The 15193-nt window shown below is 49.0% G+C and overlaps 1 protein-coding gene and 1 non-coding gene across 2 annotated transcripts; one reads left to right on the top strand and one right to left on the bottom strand.

The window, feature by feature from the left end:
- Positions 1–6476: 6476 nt before the first annotated feature.
- ALOX15 (arachidonate 15-lipoxygenase) lies at positions 6477–14502 on the bottom strand. Its single transcript, XM_049701758.1, is given in 16 exon segments — positions 6477–6990; positions 7101–7268; positions 7381–7481; positions 8055–8176; positions 8329–8418; positions 8420–8496; positions 8594–8680; positions 9952–10166; positions 10322–10460; positions 11327–11487; positions 11680–11769; positions 11772–11782; positions 11942–12064; positions 12149–12230; positions 12502–12739; positions 14284–14502. Coding segments are annotated over 16 exon segments (2229 nt in total). The 5' UTR covers positions 14383–14502; the 3' UTR covers positions 6477–6564.
- Positions 10986–11058, top strand: TRNAG-CCC (transfer RNA glycine (anticodon CCC)). The gene has a single exon. It is a non-coding gene; the product is annotated as a tRNA-Gly (tRNA).
- Positions 14503–15193: the final 691 nt, after the last annotated feature.

The following is a 15193-nucleotide window of genomic DNA, read 5'->3' as shown; positions in this document are numbered from 1 at the left end:
ATTCAAAATGTTTATAGATTATAATTCCATTTATAGTTACTATAAAATATTGGCTTTATTCCCTGTGCTGTACAATATATCCTTGTAGCTCATTTATTTTATACATAGTAGTTTGTACCTCTTAAATCCCTACCCCTATTTTGCCCCTCCCACCTTCCCTCTCCCTATTGATAGCCACTGTTTGTTCTCTATATCTGTGAATCTGTTTCTTTTTTGTTATATTCATTAGTTTGCTTTATTTTTTAGATTCAACATATAGGTGATATATTTGTGTTTCCCTGACATTTCACTAAGCCTAATACCCTCCAGGCCCATCCATGTTGTTGCAAATGGCAAAATTTCATTCTTTTTTATGGCTGAGTAATATTCTATCATGTATATATACCACATCTTCTTTATCTATTTGTTTATTGATGGGCACTTAGGTTGCTTCCATATCTTGGTTATTGTAAATAATGCTGCTGTGAACATTGGGGTGCATGTATCTTTTCAAATTAGTGTTTTCATTTTCTTTGGATATATACCCAGGAGTGGAATTACTGGATCATATGGTAGTTCCATTTTTAGTTTTTTGAGGAACGTCCAGTATGTAATATTTATCTTTTAACTAAATTTCTATAACTTAATTGAGTAATATATTTTTTTACTTAAAAATACCCTTTTAAACGTGAAAACCATAATAAGACTCTGTCCCTTTGAGGCCAGTTTAATTACAGATGTAATATATTTGTGGAAGGTAATAAGTATAATTAATGACTTGGTTCTCTTTTCAAAGACTGTGAAGTTTTAAGATGTCATTTTCTTCTGACAATTATTTCCTTTTCTTCCAGCCTAAAGAGAATCTTTCCTAAAGGCTGTCGTATCTAAAGCACCATCAATTTTGGTATTATCTCTACCCAGCCCCGGCCCAGCTAGTCTTTGCACTTTCTTATCTTAGGTTTTTACAAAGCACTTACTAATTTCTTATAATTAAACAAAATAGAAACTCTGTTTAATTTGGAAGATTTCATGACCTTTATAATATCTCTGATTCAAAGATGCTTTCTGAAGGAAATTATTTTTCTTTGTTATCCTTGGAGTACATATAGTACCAATCTTTGGGGGACTGCCAACTTTGGCAAACATACTGTTTGTTTTTTTTTTAATTGAAGTATAGTTGATTTACAATATTGTGTTAGTTTCAGGTGTGCAGCATAGTGATTCATGTTCTTTTTTTTTGCCGATTATATTCCATTATAGGTTATTAAAAGATATTTAGTATAATTCCCTGTGCTATACAGTAAATCCTTGTTGCTTATCTATTTTATGTATAGTATTTTCTGCCTTTTAATCCCATACTCCTAATTTGTCCCTCCCCAGCTGCCTCTGGCTGAGTAATATTCCACTGTATGTGTGTGTATGTCTTAAGCCAATCGTCTGCTGTTCAGCACTTGGGTTGTTTCCTGTCTTGGCTATTATAAATAGTACTGCTATGAACATTGGGGTGCATGTATCCTTTTGAATTAGAGCTTTCATTTTTTCCAGGTATATACCCAGGAGTGGAATTGCTGCACTGTATGGTAGCTCTATTTTTAGTTGTTTAAGGAATGTCCATACTGTTCTCCATAGTGGCTGCACCAATTTACATTCCCACCAACAGTGCAAGAGGGTTCCCTTTTCTCCACACCCTCTCCAGCATTTATTATTTGTAGGCTTTTTTTTTTTTTCGGTACGCGGGCCTCTCACTGTTGTGGCCTCTCCCGTTGCGGAGCACAGGCTCAGTAATTGTGGCTCACGGGCCCAGCCTCTCCGCGGCATGTGGGATCTTCCCAGACCAGGGCACGAACCCGTGTCCCCTGCATGGGCAGGCGGACTCTCAACCACTGCGCCACCAGGGAAGCCCTATTATTTGTAGACTTTTTGATGACATCCATTCTGACTGGTGTGATGTAATACCTCATTGTGATTTTGATTTTCATTTCTTGAATAATTAACAATGTTGAGCATCTTTTCATGTGCCTGTTGGTCATTTGTGTGTTTTCTTTGGAGAAATATTTATTTAGGTCTTCAGTCCATTGTTTTCTAAAGTCTTTATTGAATTTGTTACAATATTGCTTCTATTTTATGTTTTGGTTTTTTGGCTGCAAAGCATGTGAGATCCTAGCTCCCTGACTAGGGATCAAACCCGCACCCCCTGCACTGGAAGGCGAAGTCTTAACCGCTGGACCTCCAGGGAAGTCCCTTTGGTCCATTTTTTAAATTGGTTTGTTTGCTTTTCAGATATTGAGTTGTATGAGCTGTTTTTATATTTTGGATATGAACCCCTTGTTGGCCACATTGTTTGCATATATTTTCTCCCATTCCATATGTTGTCTTTTCATTTTGTTGATAGTTTTCTTTGCTGTGCAAAAGCTTTGAAGTTTGATTAGGTCCCATGTGTTTATTTTTCGTTTTATTTCTTTTGCCTTGGGAAACTGATCTAAGGAAATATTGCTGTGATTTATGTCTAAGAATGTTTTACCTATGCTCTCTTTTGGGAGTTTTAAAGTGTCATGTCTTATATTTAGGTCTTTAAACAAGTTTTAGTTTATTTTTATATATGGGGTGAGGAAGTGTTCTAATTTCATTGATTTACCTAAAGCTATCCAGCTTTCCCAACACTACTTGTTGAAGAGACTATCTTTTCTCCATTGTATAGGCTTGCTTCCTTTGTCATAGATTAATTAACCATAGGTGTGTGGGTTTATTTCTGGGCTCTCTACTCTGTTCCATTGACCTATATGTCTGTTTTTGTGCCAAAACCATGCTGTTTTTTTTTTTTTTTTTTTTTTTTTAACCATGCTGTTTTGATTACTAAAGCTTTGTAGTATAGTCTGAGGTCTGGAAGGGTTATGTCTCCAGCTTTGTTCTTTTTCCTCAGGATTGCTTTGGCAATTCTGGGCCTTTTGTGGTTCCATGTAAATTTTAGGATTATTTGTTGTAGTTCTGTGAAAAATGTCATTTATATTTTGATAGGGATTACATTAAATCTGTAGATTGCTTTGGGTAGTATGGCCATTTTAACAATATTAATTCTTTCAATTCAAGAGAATATTCAATGGGATATCTTTCCATTTCTTTGAATCATATTCAGTTTCCTTTATCAATGTTTTATAGTTTTCAGCATATAGGTATTTCACCTCCTTGGTTAAGTTGATTCCTAGGTATTTTATTTTTCTGACATGATTTTAAATGAGATTGATTTTTGCTTGCTCTTTATGATATTTCATTATTAGTGTAAGGAAATGCAACAGATTTATGTATATTAATCTTATATCCTGCTACCTTGCTAAATTCATTTATTAATTCTAATAGTTTTTGTGTGGAGATTTCAGGGTCCTCTATATAGAGTATCATGTCATCTGCAAATAGTGACAGTTTTACCTCTTCCCTTCCAATTTGTGTACCTTTTATTTCTTTTTCTTGTCTGATTGCTGTGGCTAGGACTTCCAATACTATGTTGAATAGAAATGGTGAGGGAGTTCCCTGGCAGTCCAGTGGCTAGGACTTGGTGCTTTCACTGCTGTGGCCCAGGTTCAGTCCCTGGTCAGTGAACTAAGATCCCACAAACTGTGCAGTGTGGTCAAAAAAAAGGAATAGAAGTGGTAAGAGTGGGCATCCTTGTCTTGTTTCTGAACTTAGAGGGAAGACTTTCAGCTTTTCACCGTTGAATATTGTGTCAGCTGTGGGTTTGTCATAAGTGGCTTTTATTACATTGAGATATGTTCCCTCTATGCCCACACTTTGGTGAGAGTTTTTATCATGATTTGATGTTATTCAAATACATTTTCCATCCCCTTCTCTCTCTCTCATCTCCTTCTGGAACCCCTATTATGCGTAGGTTGGCACGCTTTATATTACCCCATAGATCTCATATATTGTTTTCTTTTTCTTTTTTTTTTATTTGTCTTCCTGTCATTCTGTTTGGGTAATTTCCATTATTCTATCTTCTAGATCACTTATTTGTTCTTCTGTGTCATTTAGTCTGCTATTCCTTGCTTCTAGATTGGTCTAAGCAATTGAATTGTGTAACTTTGGTTCATCTTTATAGTTTCTATTTCCTTGCTACAGTGATCTGCATTTCTGTTGATAATTTCTTAATTCCCTTAGCGTTTTTAAACATTTTTTTATTGAAGTATAGTTGATTTAGAATGTTTTGCCAATCTCTGCTCTACTCCTTTAGCATTTTTATTGCCTCCTTTTTTAACTCGGGGTCTGGTGGACTGGTGAGGTCTGTTTCATTATTTGTTCTTTCAGGGGATTTCTTTTGTTCTTTTAATTGGGAATAGTTCCTCTGCTTTTTCATTTTACTTAACTTTTCCTGTCTCTAGGCATTCAGGAGAAACAGTTATCTACTGTGGTCTTGCAGGTTGTTTTTATGTGAGAGTATCCCTGTGTAGACCGTGTGGGTCCATTATTTTTGGTGCGAGGGCTGGCTTTTGTTGTTGTTGTTGTTTTGCCGTGCTGCGTGGCTTGCAGGATCTTAGTTCCCTGACCAGGGATTGAACCCAGGCCATGGCAGTGAAAGCATGGAGTCCTAACCACTGGACTGCCAGGAAAGTCCCGAGGGCTGGTTTTGGTATGGATGCCAGCCATGTCTTTCCTCAGAGCATGCTGTCAGCTAACCCCTTGGTATAGGGGGTGTGGTTGGTGTTGTGGTGTCCAGACCCTGTGCTGGATATTGGGCGGGGCTTCCTCTTTGCTCCATGGCTGTCTCCATCCTGTCAGGGTGGGGTCTGCTCCCCAGCTTCTGGAGTAGAGGCCCTGAGAGTCAGGTTCAGTCAGGCTCTCTCTCCCAGGAGGTGGTTGTTGAAGCAAGTGAGGCCCGTGTAGTCACAGAGAAGCTCTGCGCCACCTGTGCAGGCATCCGTGGTTCCACTCAGAAGCAGCCCAGGGTCGCACCCCTTTCTCTGTTGTGTTCCTCCCTGATCTAGTACAAGTCTGTGGTGTGGAGTGGGCTGGGGCTTGGGGGGTCAAGGGTGTTGTGGCTGCAAGAATTGAGGTAACTGTACTGCTGCCTGAGATCTGGGCTGCCGCTGTGACAGACTTCTCCTGGGTTTGTCTGCCCCACACCTAGCGCTAAGCTGCGGTGTGGAGTCGCCAGAGCCCAGGCCCTCTCACTGGGAAACAAACTGCTGCGTACTCCTGCCCAGGGCCTGTCTGCCCAAGATTCAGCCCTTGTTCACTTGGTCACTGTGCATTCTTGTGACCTCCGAGGAGAAGTGGGTGTGGCCTCCAATGAGAAGAGGGTGTGGCCTCCAAGAAGGGGTTTGGTCTCCAAGGAGAAGGGGGTGTGGCCTCCAAGGAGAAGGGGGTGTGGCCTCCAAGGGGAAGGGGGTGCCTCTGTGAGTGTGACTTCCAGGACCCTGTCATACCCTTACTTATAATCCTTCAATGGCTGTTTCCTAAAGGTCAAGCCTAATTTCCTGGCGTGAAACATGTTCTTCATGAGACCACCCCTTCCCACCGCTTCTCACTCGCTAGACTGCATTATTTCTGGTGTGGAGCTGCGCCGTGCTCTCTCTCACCTCCTTGTGGGCTCTTCTGGATCCCAGCATTAAACTCTACCCCAGCCTCTCAACTCTGCGTTTCGTATTCTTCCTTCAAGAATCGGACCAAGCATCCCCCGTATGTCTTCTGCCAAATTAAATAGCATCAGAGGCAGGAAGCAACTTTGATCGTACTGTAAAGGAAACAATTCTGGTTTGTGTTTACTGTTAGTTTCTGTTTCACCATATCCACAGATGATCATATTAAGAAATCAAACTTCCAAGTTTGTTTTTCCAAACTTTTAATCAGATACAGAAGTTGGATTTTATTGACTCCTTTGTTGTCCCCCTGTTAAAATAATGAGATTTTTAGTACTTTTCCAGTTAATCCTTTTTACTTGGAGCTTTCCAACGGATGAAGTGCAAAGGGATTATCCATATGGATCCCTTGGGCAAAACCCTGAGGCCAAGTACCTCCAGCTGAGAGCAGCTTCTGCAGTTTAACCAGTTAACTTCCATTTATCACTTTCTAAGTGAGTCATGAAATGAAAATCTTGAGAATTGCTGTGTTAATGGTTTGCTTTGTGTTGTGACTGGTCTCAGGACAAGCAGTGAATCCCATCCAGTTAGAAAGATGTGCTGTACACTCTTTGGCCAATATTTGATTTAGCATAGTTTGGACTAAATTCTTTTCTTTCATTAGTCTAAAATATCTTTTTCCTGTCATTAACTGAATTTAGGTTCAGAATCATATTTGATTCATAAAAGGTTCATTCATTCATTATCACCCTATTCTATTCTTGGAACTGTTTGTATAAATGTGGCTGTTGGGGCTTCCCTGGTGGCGCAGTGGTTGAGAGTCCGCCTGCCGATGCAGGGGACACGGGTTCGTGCCCCGGTTCAGGAAGATCCCACATGCCGCGGAGTGGCTGGGCCCGTGAGCCATGGCCGCTGAACCTGCGCGTCCGGAGCCTGTGCTGCGCAACGGGAGAGGCCACAACAGTGAGAGGCCCTAGTATCGCAAAAAAAAAAAAAAAATTGTGGCTGTTAACCTGCCCTATGGGTGATCTGAAATATCAAGGAAGAAGGGGTGGGGGTGAGGCGGAAGAAATAGGGACAAGGTCCCTAGGTCCTGCATCTGGAGTAAAATTTGTTCCCAGTGGGCGCAGACAATGAAAAGGTGACTTTGGGGACGATGGGAGTTGGGAAGAGGATGGGGTTTGGGGAGGGCAAGACTGAGAGCACTAGGGGATGGGTGTGGCTTGGGTGGAAGGGGGCCGAAACAACCCAAGGCTTGGGGCACTCCTATGGCCACACTGTTTTCCGCCAGGCTGGGCCGCAGGTATTCGTAGGGCAAGTCCAGCTTGGCATTCCGGATCTCAATGCCCTTTTCCAGGGCAGCCAGCTCCTCCCTGAACTTCTTCAGTGCAGCCTTGGGCTCAGGGCCCGAAAAATACTCCTCCTTATGTTGGTCCAGAGCCACCTGGACAGAGGGGAAAAAGGCAGCTGAGAGCTTCACTGACCCTCAGTCTGGAGTGCCACAGCTCCCAGTACCTGCCCCCTTCCTCGGGGACCCGGGCACCTGGCTCTCACCATGATGGACTGGCGTCTGCCCAGTTGCCAAGTGATGGACATCTGGAGAGAAACCTGATGAAGGTTGGGCAGTGTTGCCATCACTGTCTCCAGTGTCACATCCTTGGTGGTTGGCGGGGGCAGCCGCATCGTTCAGGGTGCATTAGGGACCCAAGCGTACCAGTCGAGCTAAGGAGGGGCAGTCAATGTCTACTAAACATGACAACCCCTAAGACCACCTGCACACAGCCCCCTTCCCCCTCCAGGCACAAATGCCCAGCTGCCCCCCTATGATAAGTACCTGGCCTAGGTGGTTGGAGCTGTGCTGGCCAGTGCAGGTGAAGATGCACGTGGTCACAAAGTGGCAAAGCTGGTCCTTGGACTGTAGGGCAATGGGAAACCCTGCAAGGGGTAAGGAGAGTTAGAAGCTGTGAGGCCAAGGATAGAGGCGGAGTTTAGAGGGACTGAGGAGGAGAACAAGAGAGGTAAGAAGAGGACCAAGGACTCTCAGTAACTACTGTGGGAAGTGAGATGAGCGTGGGTTGGGGTGGCGGGAGCAGGGAGGTCTTTTGGGAGGGTCCCACTCAGTGGGGTGCTGGTGTGGCTCACAAGAGTCAATGATGTCAAATGTTCAAGTATTTAGCAAGCTGGTTGACATCACCTTGGTAGCCACAGTGCAATATTTACACCATGGAAATGGGCAAATGCTACAAATCGGGGCATTTTTTTCCCCCCAGGGAGCCAGTTGTTAAACATTTATGAGCAACCTCTGGTCCCATTGCATCTGGGACCTAGAGGGGCTCTCAGTGCACAGGATGGAGACCTGCTTCTAGCTGAGAGGAAAAGGAATCTGGGAAGGCTTTGGGTGTTTTCATAGGGGTTGGGAATGCTTCTGGAAGGTTCCATAGAAGTAGAGAGGATTCTGGGGAAGTTCTAGGGAGGAATCATGTGCTGGGGTCTCGGGGCTCATCCTACCTCGGTCCTGGGCCCCTAGCAGTCCAATCTCAGTGATCTCTCGACACCAGGCCTGCAGCTCAAGATCCTCTTTCACAGTCTTGTCCGTCTTATAGTGGAGACTCACAATGCCCTCCACGTAGCTGCCAGTGGAGGGGTCAGGGCGGGGGAGCTGAGGCTGACGACAGGGAGCCCCCAGGCCCTCTGCTCCTTGCCCGCGCAGCCCCCTAGCTGGGCCACAGACCTCATGTTTCCCCAGCTTCCTCCCCGGCCTCACTGCCCCCTGCCACCTCACTGAGAGATGATTTCCCAGAGCCGAAGGGCATCTTGCACATAGAAAGGAGACTTGACTCCCAAGAGCCCCCGCTCAGCCAGGTCATCGGGGGCAGAAGGAGCTATAGGTTAGAAAGGCTCCTGCTCTCTTGAACAGCTCCACATGGCCGCCCCCACCTGTGCTCACCACCTGAGGAGCAAGGACAGGTGGGGTCAGGCCAGTCCACCTGCCCCACGGCCAGAGCCGGAGTGTGAACTCCAGAACCGCCCCCTTTCTCTCTTCATACCTGGTCGAAAATTCCCAAATCAGCGACCAGCCCAGTCCTGGCCCTGAGGTTAATTTCCATGGTGTATCGAATGTGCAGAATGAGAAGCTGGAGGGAGAGGAACAGGGAAGGGCAGGGTCAGAAGACAGCTGTGGCCTGTCCCTGCAGGAAATAGGGGCTGAAAAGCAGGAAAGGTACCAGGTCTTCGGGAAAAGCAGGGACTGAAGTACAGCGGCCCCTCAACACCACTGACTTAATGCTCTTTGATCATTGAAAGAAATCGTTCTCCTTTTCTCTTCATGGTCTTCTCAATGTTTCTCCACCTTTGTTTTCATTATCACTTCTCCAAGGAGGCTTTTTTGATATTTTTTGTACTCTTACCTGCCCCATGAACTTTTAGTGCTACAGATATACTATATATCTGTTACCTCCTGTAAATATATATGTGCTTTATACATAAAAATAATTTTTTGCCCTCCAGAACATGGTCTAATCTGCTACCTCCAGAACTTCATCTCCTACCCTCCGCTTTGTCCATTATACTCACCTTCTTTCTGTCCTTCAAACACTCCAAGCTTGTTCCTGAGTCAGGACCTTGGCGCTAAGCTGTCCCCTCCGCCTAGAGCAATGTGCCCCGTGCTCTGCTCATGGCTGGCTCTGTGTAATTTCATTCTCCCTGTCACCTCCTGAAAGGAGCCTATCCCGACCACCCAGTCTAAACTCACTATCACATCACCCTGCTCTGATTCTCTGCAGTGTGCTCACCGCAGCTGATCTATTACAATACAGTCTTCACCGTCCGTTAGCCCTTAATGGATAGGAAAATCCCCAGAGACTAGGACCTTGGCTGTCTTGCTTAGCACCGGCATCTAGAATGGTTATTTGCCCCATCGGAGACACCCAAGAAAAACGTTAATGGACGAACACTCTGTTCTAACTGTCAGCTACTGTCGCTGACCTGAGCCCCTCTAACCGGCCTATGTGTTACTATCTGGGAACCCTTCAAAACTGGCTGGAAAAATCTTTTATATTATTCGCATGGTCCCCTCTCCCTGGGTGGAATCCTCAGTCATTTGTGTATTCTGTTTATATACTGCATGTGTATCTGTGCTTTACACATAAAAAGAGTAAGACTTCCTGCCCCCCACTCCCTCACCCTCCCACCACTCTCCACCCCATCAATGAATCATTTTCACCTCCTCGGAAGTGATACCACCCTGTTAGAAATGCAGAGCAAGCCATGCTCTCGCGCCATTGTTCATTTGTCTTTTATTGGTTGCTTCTTCCCAAAAGCTGAGATTCCACAGAGAAGGTGCTTCCAGAGGTGGGACCACTCTGTGGGGCAGAGAGCGGGGGAGGAGGGGGGGATAAAGTGTTACCTTGAACATAGGATGTGTCGATGGAAGGCACCTCATGGTGGCCACAGCAATGACTTCAGCCACCAAGTGTCCCCTTAGGAGATGAGACTGCAGCTCGTGAAGCTGGAAGTCAGAGCTGCGGACCCAGCATTTGGCCAGGAGCCAGGCCATCCGGGGATCCGTGGGCAGGAAAAGCAGTGGTGGGGGAGACCCCTTGCGTGGCAGTTGGAGCTGGAAGAGGGACAGAAGTGGGATTTGGGAGGGGTGAGGGCCAGTGCACAACAGACTCCCCTTCCCTTGCATGCTTAAGCTCTTCCTCTTCCTCCAAAGTTGCTTAGCATTCTCCATCTGACGGCTGCCGCTCCCTTACAGTCTGGGTCCTCTCACCTGATGACCATGGGTAAGAGTTTCCCATCAGGCTGCAGTTTCAGCATAACCAGAGGAGCAGCCAGGTACTGCTGGCTACACAGGATGACGTTGGCCTTGATCCCATCCAGCAAGGAGACGTCAGCTTCAAATAGCGTGCCTTCCTGGATGGGGGCAGAGAGCAAGGGCTGCTATCAGCATAAGACATCTTCTTCCCACTCTGATTCCCCAAAGGAAGAAGGAAACTGATTTGTCTCCATGACCTACTTCCTACCAGGTGATGGATCATGTGCTTGTTGCCTCATATAATTCTTAGATGCACTTGAATTAGCCCCAGTTCTATAAAAGAGGAAACAGATGGTCAGAGAGGATAGATATCTTGCCTGAAGTCACACAGCTTATGAACAGCAGAGCCAGGATTCAAGTTCAAGTCTGTCTCACCCTAAATCCCATGCGTTTTCTCTTATTAGTTCCATGCTGACTCCCCATCAACAGCCCCAGCCCTGACCCTGATTCTCTTACTCCACACTCTCCCTAAGTCCCTAGCACCCAGTCACAGCTCTTCATTTTGACTCTGTCTCTGTCACCCATCACATACTCTTCCTCCACAGCACGCTATTCTCCTTAGGAGAGGAAAGCCATGGAGGGGCACCCTTCCAGGATCACTCAAGATTTCTGCTGTAGGGACTTCCCTGGTGGTCCAGTGGTTAAGACTCTGCGCTCCCAATGCAGGGGGCCCAGGTTCGATCCCTGGTCAGGGAACTAGATCCCGTATGCTGCAACTAAAGGAGCCCTCATGCCACAACTAAAGATCCCACGTGTTGCAACGAAGATCCCACATGCCACAACTAAGAGCCGGCACAGCTAAATAAATACATACATACATAAATATTAAAAAAAAAAAGATTTCTGCTGTAGGATCCCGTCTCGCCATTTGGCAGCAAGCTGGGCCCACGGTAGACCCCGCAGCAGCTCAAACACCCCACCCCCATTTCACTGTGTGGTCTCCTTAGGGCTCTTCCGTCCATACCTGGAGCTCCTTCTCCAGCTGGGCCTGCAGCTCCTCCATCCCTGGAGGAAACTCTAGGCGGGCAGGAAGGTGATTGGAGCATCTCAGGAACATGGGGTTGGAGCCATTGAGAAACTGGTACCCAAATAAGACATCCTCCTTCCAGGAGTCCCGCACCCGCTCTGGGGATGGCATTTGTGCAGTTTTCTGTGGGATCTGAGCTCCTGGTCTTTCCAACCCCCACCAAACCATCCCCACTTGACCCCAACCTATTGGAGGGGCCCAGGCCTCTGGTCTCCCAACCATGGTTCCTTAGACTGAGTAGGATCTGGGGGTAAGGGTCCTGAGAGAAATACTGGGGTAGGGGCACTAACCAGCCGACTTGCTCTGGCCACACCAGAAAACCCTGTTGAAGTCATCCAGACTGTTCCAGCTAGTCAGAATATTTGAAGAGTCTTTGATGCTAGGTCTGCCAGCCTTCAGGGAAGGATGGGCGAAGAGTTTGTTATTCTCAGAATCAAACATTACAACCCCACGCATCCACCTTGGGCTGGTCCAGCCCTGTGAAGTCCATAAACCCACTGGCCTCCACTGGACCAGGACAGCTCCCTGTCGCCCAGCATGCCTTGTTCTTACCCCTTGACCAGCGAAGCCTCAAAGTCAATTCTTTTGTCCTCCAGAAATCTCTCAACTATGGGGAGGTCACATATTGTGGCCCCGGCCATATTCAGGATTAACCCATCCTTCCAGTTACCCCACCTGCGGTGGAAATGAAACCAGGCATTGGTACTGGGGAAGGGTCAGTGGCTCCCTGGGGGGTCAGGAAGTGGGAGTGGGGCAGACCGGTACAGCTTCCTTCTCTCTTCCAGTTCCTCCTCCCTGTGTTTCTTGAACAGGCCTTGAGGGTCGTCGACCACTGTGCGACCTAGAAGTGGGGAGGAGGGCATGGGCCATGAGGCTCCTCCTGAGAGCCTCTCCCCTGTCCCTGCCAGGGGTCCCTCAGCCCGCCCTTGCGGCTGGCCCCTGACCCTTCAGCATCACTGCACACCCCCAGTCTCCATGCTGCTCTGTGCCAGCTCCAGCATCCCGCCTCTTCCGTGACCCCAAAGACCACGCCCCCTTCTTCGCTCCCCCACCCCCAACTTCTCTCGTGCCCCCGGAGGCCTCTCACACCCCCAAGCCCCCCCGCTGCTCACCAGTGCCCTCGGGTAGGCTCAGGATGCCTTTGCCCTCCAGCCAGCGGTAGCGTGGGAACCTGAACTCGTCCCCACTGGCCCCGGGGCCCTGCACGGAGATCGAGTTGCAGAACCACGCGTCATCCTGAAGGAGGTGCCATTTGCTCAGTTTCACGAACAGCAGCGGCCCCAGGTACTCTGACACGTCCACCTCGAATTCCGCCTCCTGCCCGCGACAAAAGAGGGTCAACAAGAGGGGCTCTCTGGAAGGAATCCTCGGACTGAGCTCTGGACGCCCTTCCCTCTGGGCCTCTGGGAAAGCGGCGCGAAAGGAGCCAGAGAGGAAGGGGGCGCGCACCAAGCAGGCGGCTCCACGACCCCATTCTCGATCGTGAGTTCCTCAGCCCCGGGTGAGGCGGGAGGCGGAAGGTGGAGAGGGGCACTCCTCCCTGTAGTCACTGATTGCGCCGAGAGTTGGGCTGCGCACTGGGCACCCGCGAGCGCACTGGTGACCAGTGTACAGACATTGTCCCCTCGACCCTGTCACCAAGGCCGAGCGCCCACAGAGGCCCCACCCAGCCCGGAGCAAGCTTCCCCGAGGACATCCCGTCAAAGCGGAGACGCACAGGTGCAAAGGGCTTAGCCGGGGAGAATGAGGAAGAGGAAAAGGTGGGGGAAAGGCAGGCCAGGGAGGGGAAGCGGGGAGAGCAGAGGCCAAGGCCGGGCGAGCGGCGTCGCGGAGCTGGAGCGCTGAGCGCGAGGTGTGGGCAGATGAGCAGGACCAGATCGTAAAGTCTGGAAGGTTAAGCCAAGAGCTTTGGCTTGGTGCTGAGAGTAAGCGGAAGCCATTCACATGTTTTCAGTCGGGGGAATATTTTAAGGATGGGAATGTATTGGGAAGAAATCGCTCTGACTGCAGAAGGGCTTGGAAGGGCAGGGGCGCAAGCGGTGAGGCGGGTGAAGAGAATGAAGGTGGCGTAGGTTCGAGGGGACATTAGTGGTCAGAGTGGGATGGACATCAGGGTATGGTTGCCGGAGATGTCTAAGAGATGGACTGGACAGCGATCGATTCTTGGTTAGACGGAGGCGAAGAGAGGCGGAGGTGGGAGTGCACCTGGGGGATACAAGGGGAGCGGTCTGGGACGTGGGGAGAGGGGAGGACCTCACTTGAGCATGGTCCTTTGAAGCGTCCATGGGCCAGACATCAGATCTGGGGATCTTGGAGAGAGCTGGATGGGAGATGGGAATCTGGGGGTCGGCGGAGGCAAAATGTAACAGGAGCCAGGAGCGAATACCAGGTAGATGTGATGGGAGAGGGGGTGGGTGGGGAAATCGAGTGCTCTCATCACTCGGCTTCTTCTCCGCCCTCTTCCTGCGTCCCCATCCCCGCCACATCCCAGAGATAAAGCCCGCAAGGTCGGAGAAGATCTGTGAAGATCTGAAATAGTAGCTTTTAAGAAGAGGAGACAGGAGACGGACGGCCGCTCTAAGGACCCCTGAGTTTCCAAAAACAGACTTCTGTGGAACGACGGGCGCGCAAGACTATCCCAATTCCAAGGAGGGTGGGCGGCGGGAACATTTATTGAGCAGTTACCGTGTGCCGCGTCCCGCCCTAAAGCGCTTTACTCTCGCGGTCTCCTAGCCCTCTCCGCGCGTGGGGCGTGCGCCCGTAGCCGCCGGGAGGAGCTGGAGGCCGGCTGCGGCGCGTCTCTTCCAGGGGACTTGTGGGCCTTGGGGCCAGGGGCGCAGCCCACCGCGTTCGGCTCCGGCCAGCTCATCTTGCCGCTCATCGGCCGCAGGCGCCGCCTCCCCGTGCTGGCCGACCAGCCACAGCTGCACCTTGTTGTTGGAGCCCGCGCGGAGCGAGGACCCGCTGGACACGCGGACGCGGTAGAGACCCATCTTGCCCAAAGAAGTTTCGCCCCTTCTGAGCGGGAAGAAGAGTGGATGCGCTAAATAACTGGGCCCGAGACCACGCCCCTCCGAAGCCTGGCGGAGTTCGGGGTGTGGGTGACAGGTCTCCAACCAACCCCGCCTGTCCGCGCTCTGGGGTCCTCAGCTCCGCGCAGCCCAGAGCTCAGCCCTGACTCCAAGAAGGCGGGGCCCCCCGGGGGAGGGTAGAGGGCGCAGAGGTGGGAGGAGGATGGTAGGGGGAAGCAGATGCGGATTTGGGCAGAAAACATGCAGGAAGAAGGAATCGACGCCTGGCCCGGAAGACAGATGGTGGGAGTGGCTGGAGGCCCCCTCCATCTAAGCGCGCGCGCCCGCCTCACAAGTTGGTTCACCACAGCCAAGGGTCGTGCTCAAGGCTGCAAGGGAGGATGAAGACGGCAAGGAGAGGGGACCCAGCAGCATTTGGGAGCCAAGTAGTCCCAGGAAAAAATAACTGTTCCAAGAACAGGAAGGACTGATCAGCGCCATGTGGCTGCACATGATAACCAGGTAGAAAGGAGATCCAACCAGTTAACCAACGCTGGTACTCACACTCTGTGACCAAGGAGAAAGGGAGTCCTGAGATGCTGAATTAGCCAAATGTCCTAAAGAGAAGCAAAATCCACTAGACGCCATCTTAACCATAAGACATTAGGAATGCACGCACAATTTTTTAATAATATTAACAAAGCAAGTCAATTATCATAATGACAAAACCAGGAGTTCCATAACTCTAGCCAAGTGAAACTAAAGGAATCCATCGTTTCAGAGAAAGAGGTTG

Source organism: Orcinus orca, chromosome 19, assembly GCF_937001465.1.
Source record: "Orcinus orca chromosome 19, mOrcOrc1.1, whole genome shotgun sequence".
NCBI lineage: Eukaryota > Metazoa > Chordata > Mammalia > Artiodactyla > Delphinidae > Orcinus > Orcinus orca.
The sequence above is the reverse complement of the archived record's forward strand: the minus strand, read 5'-3'. Positions and strand labels throughout refer to the sequence as shown.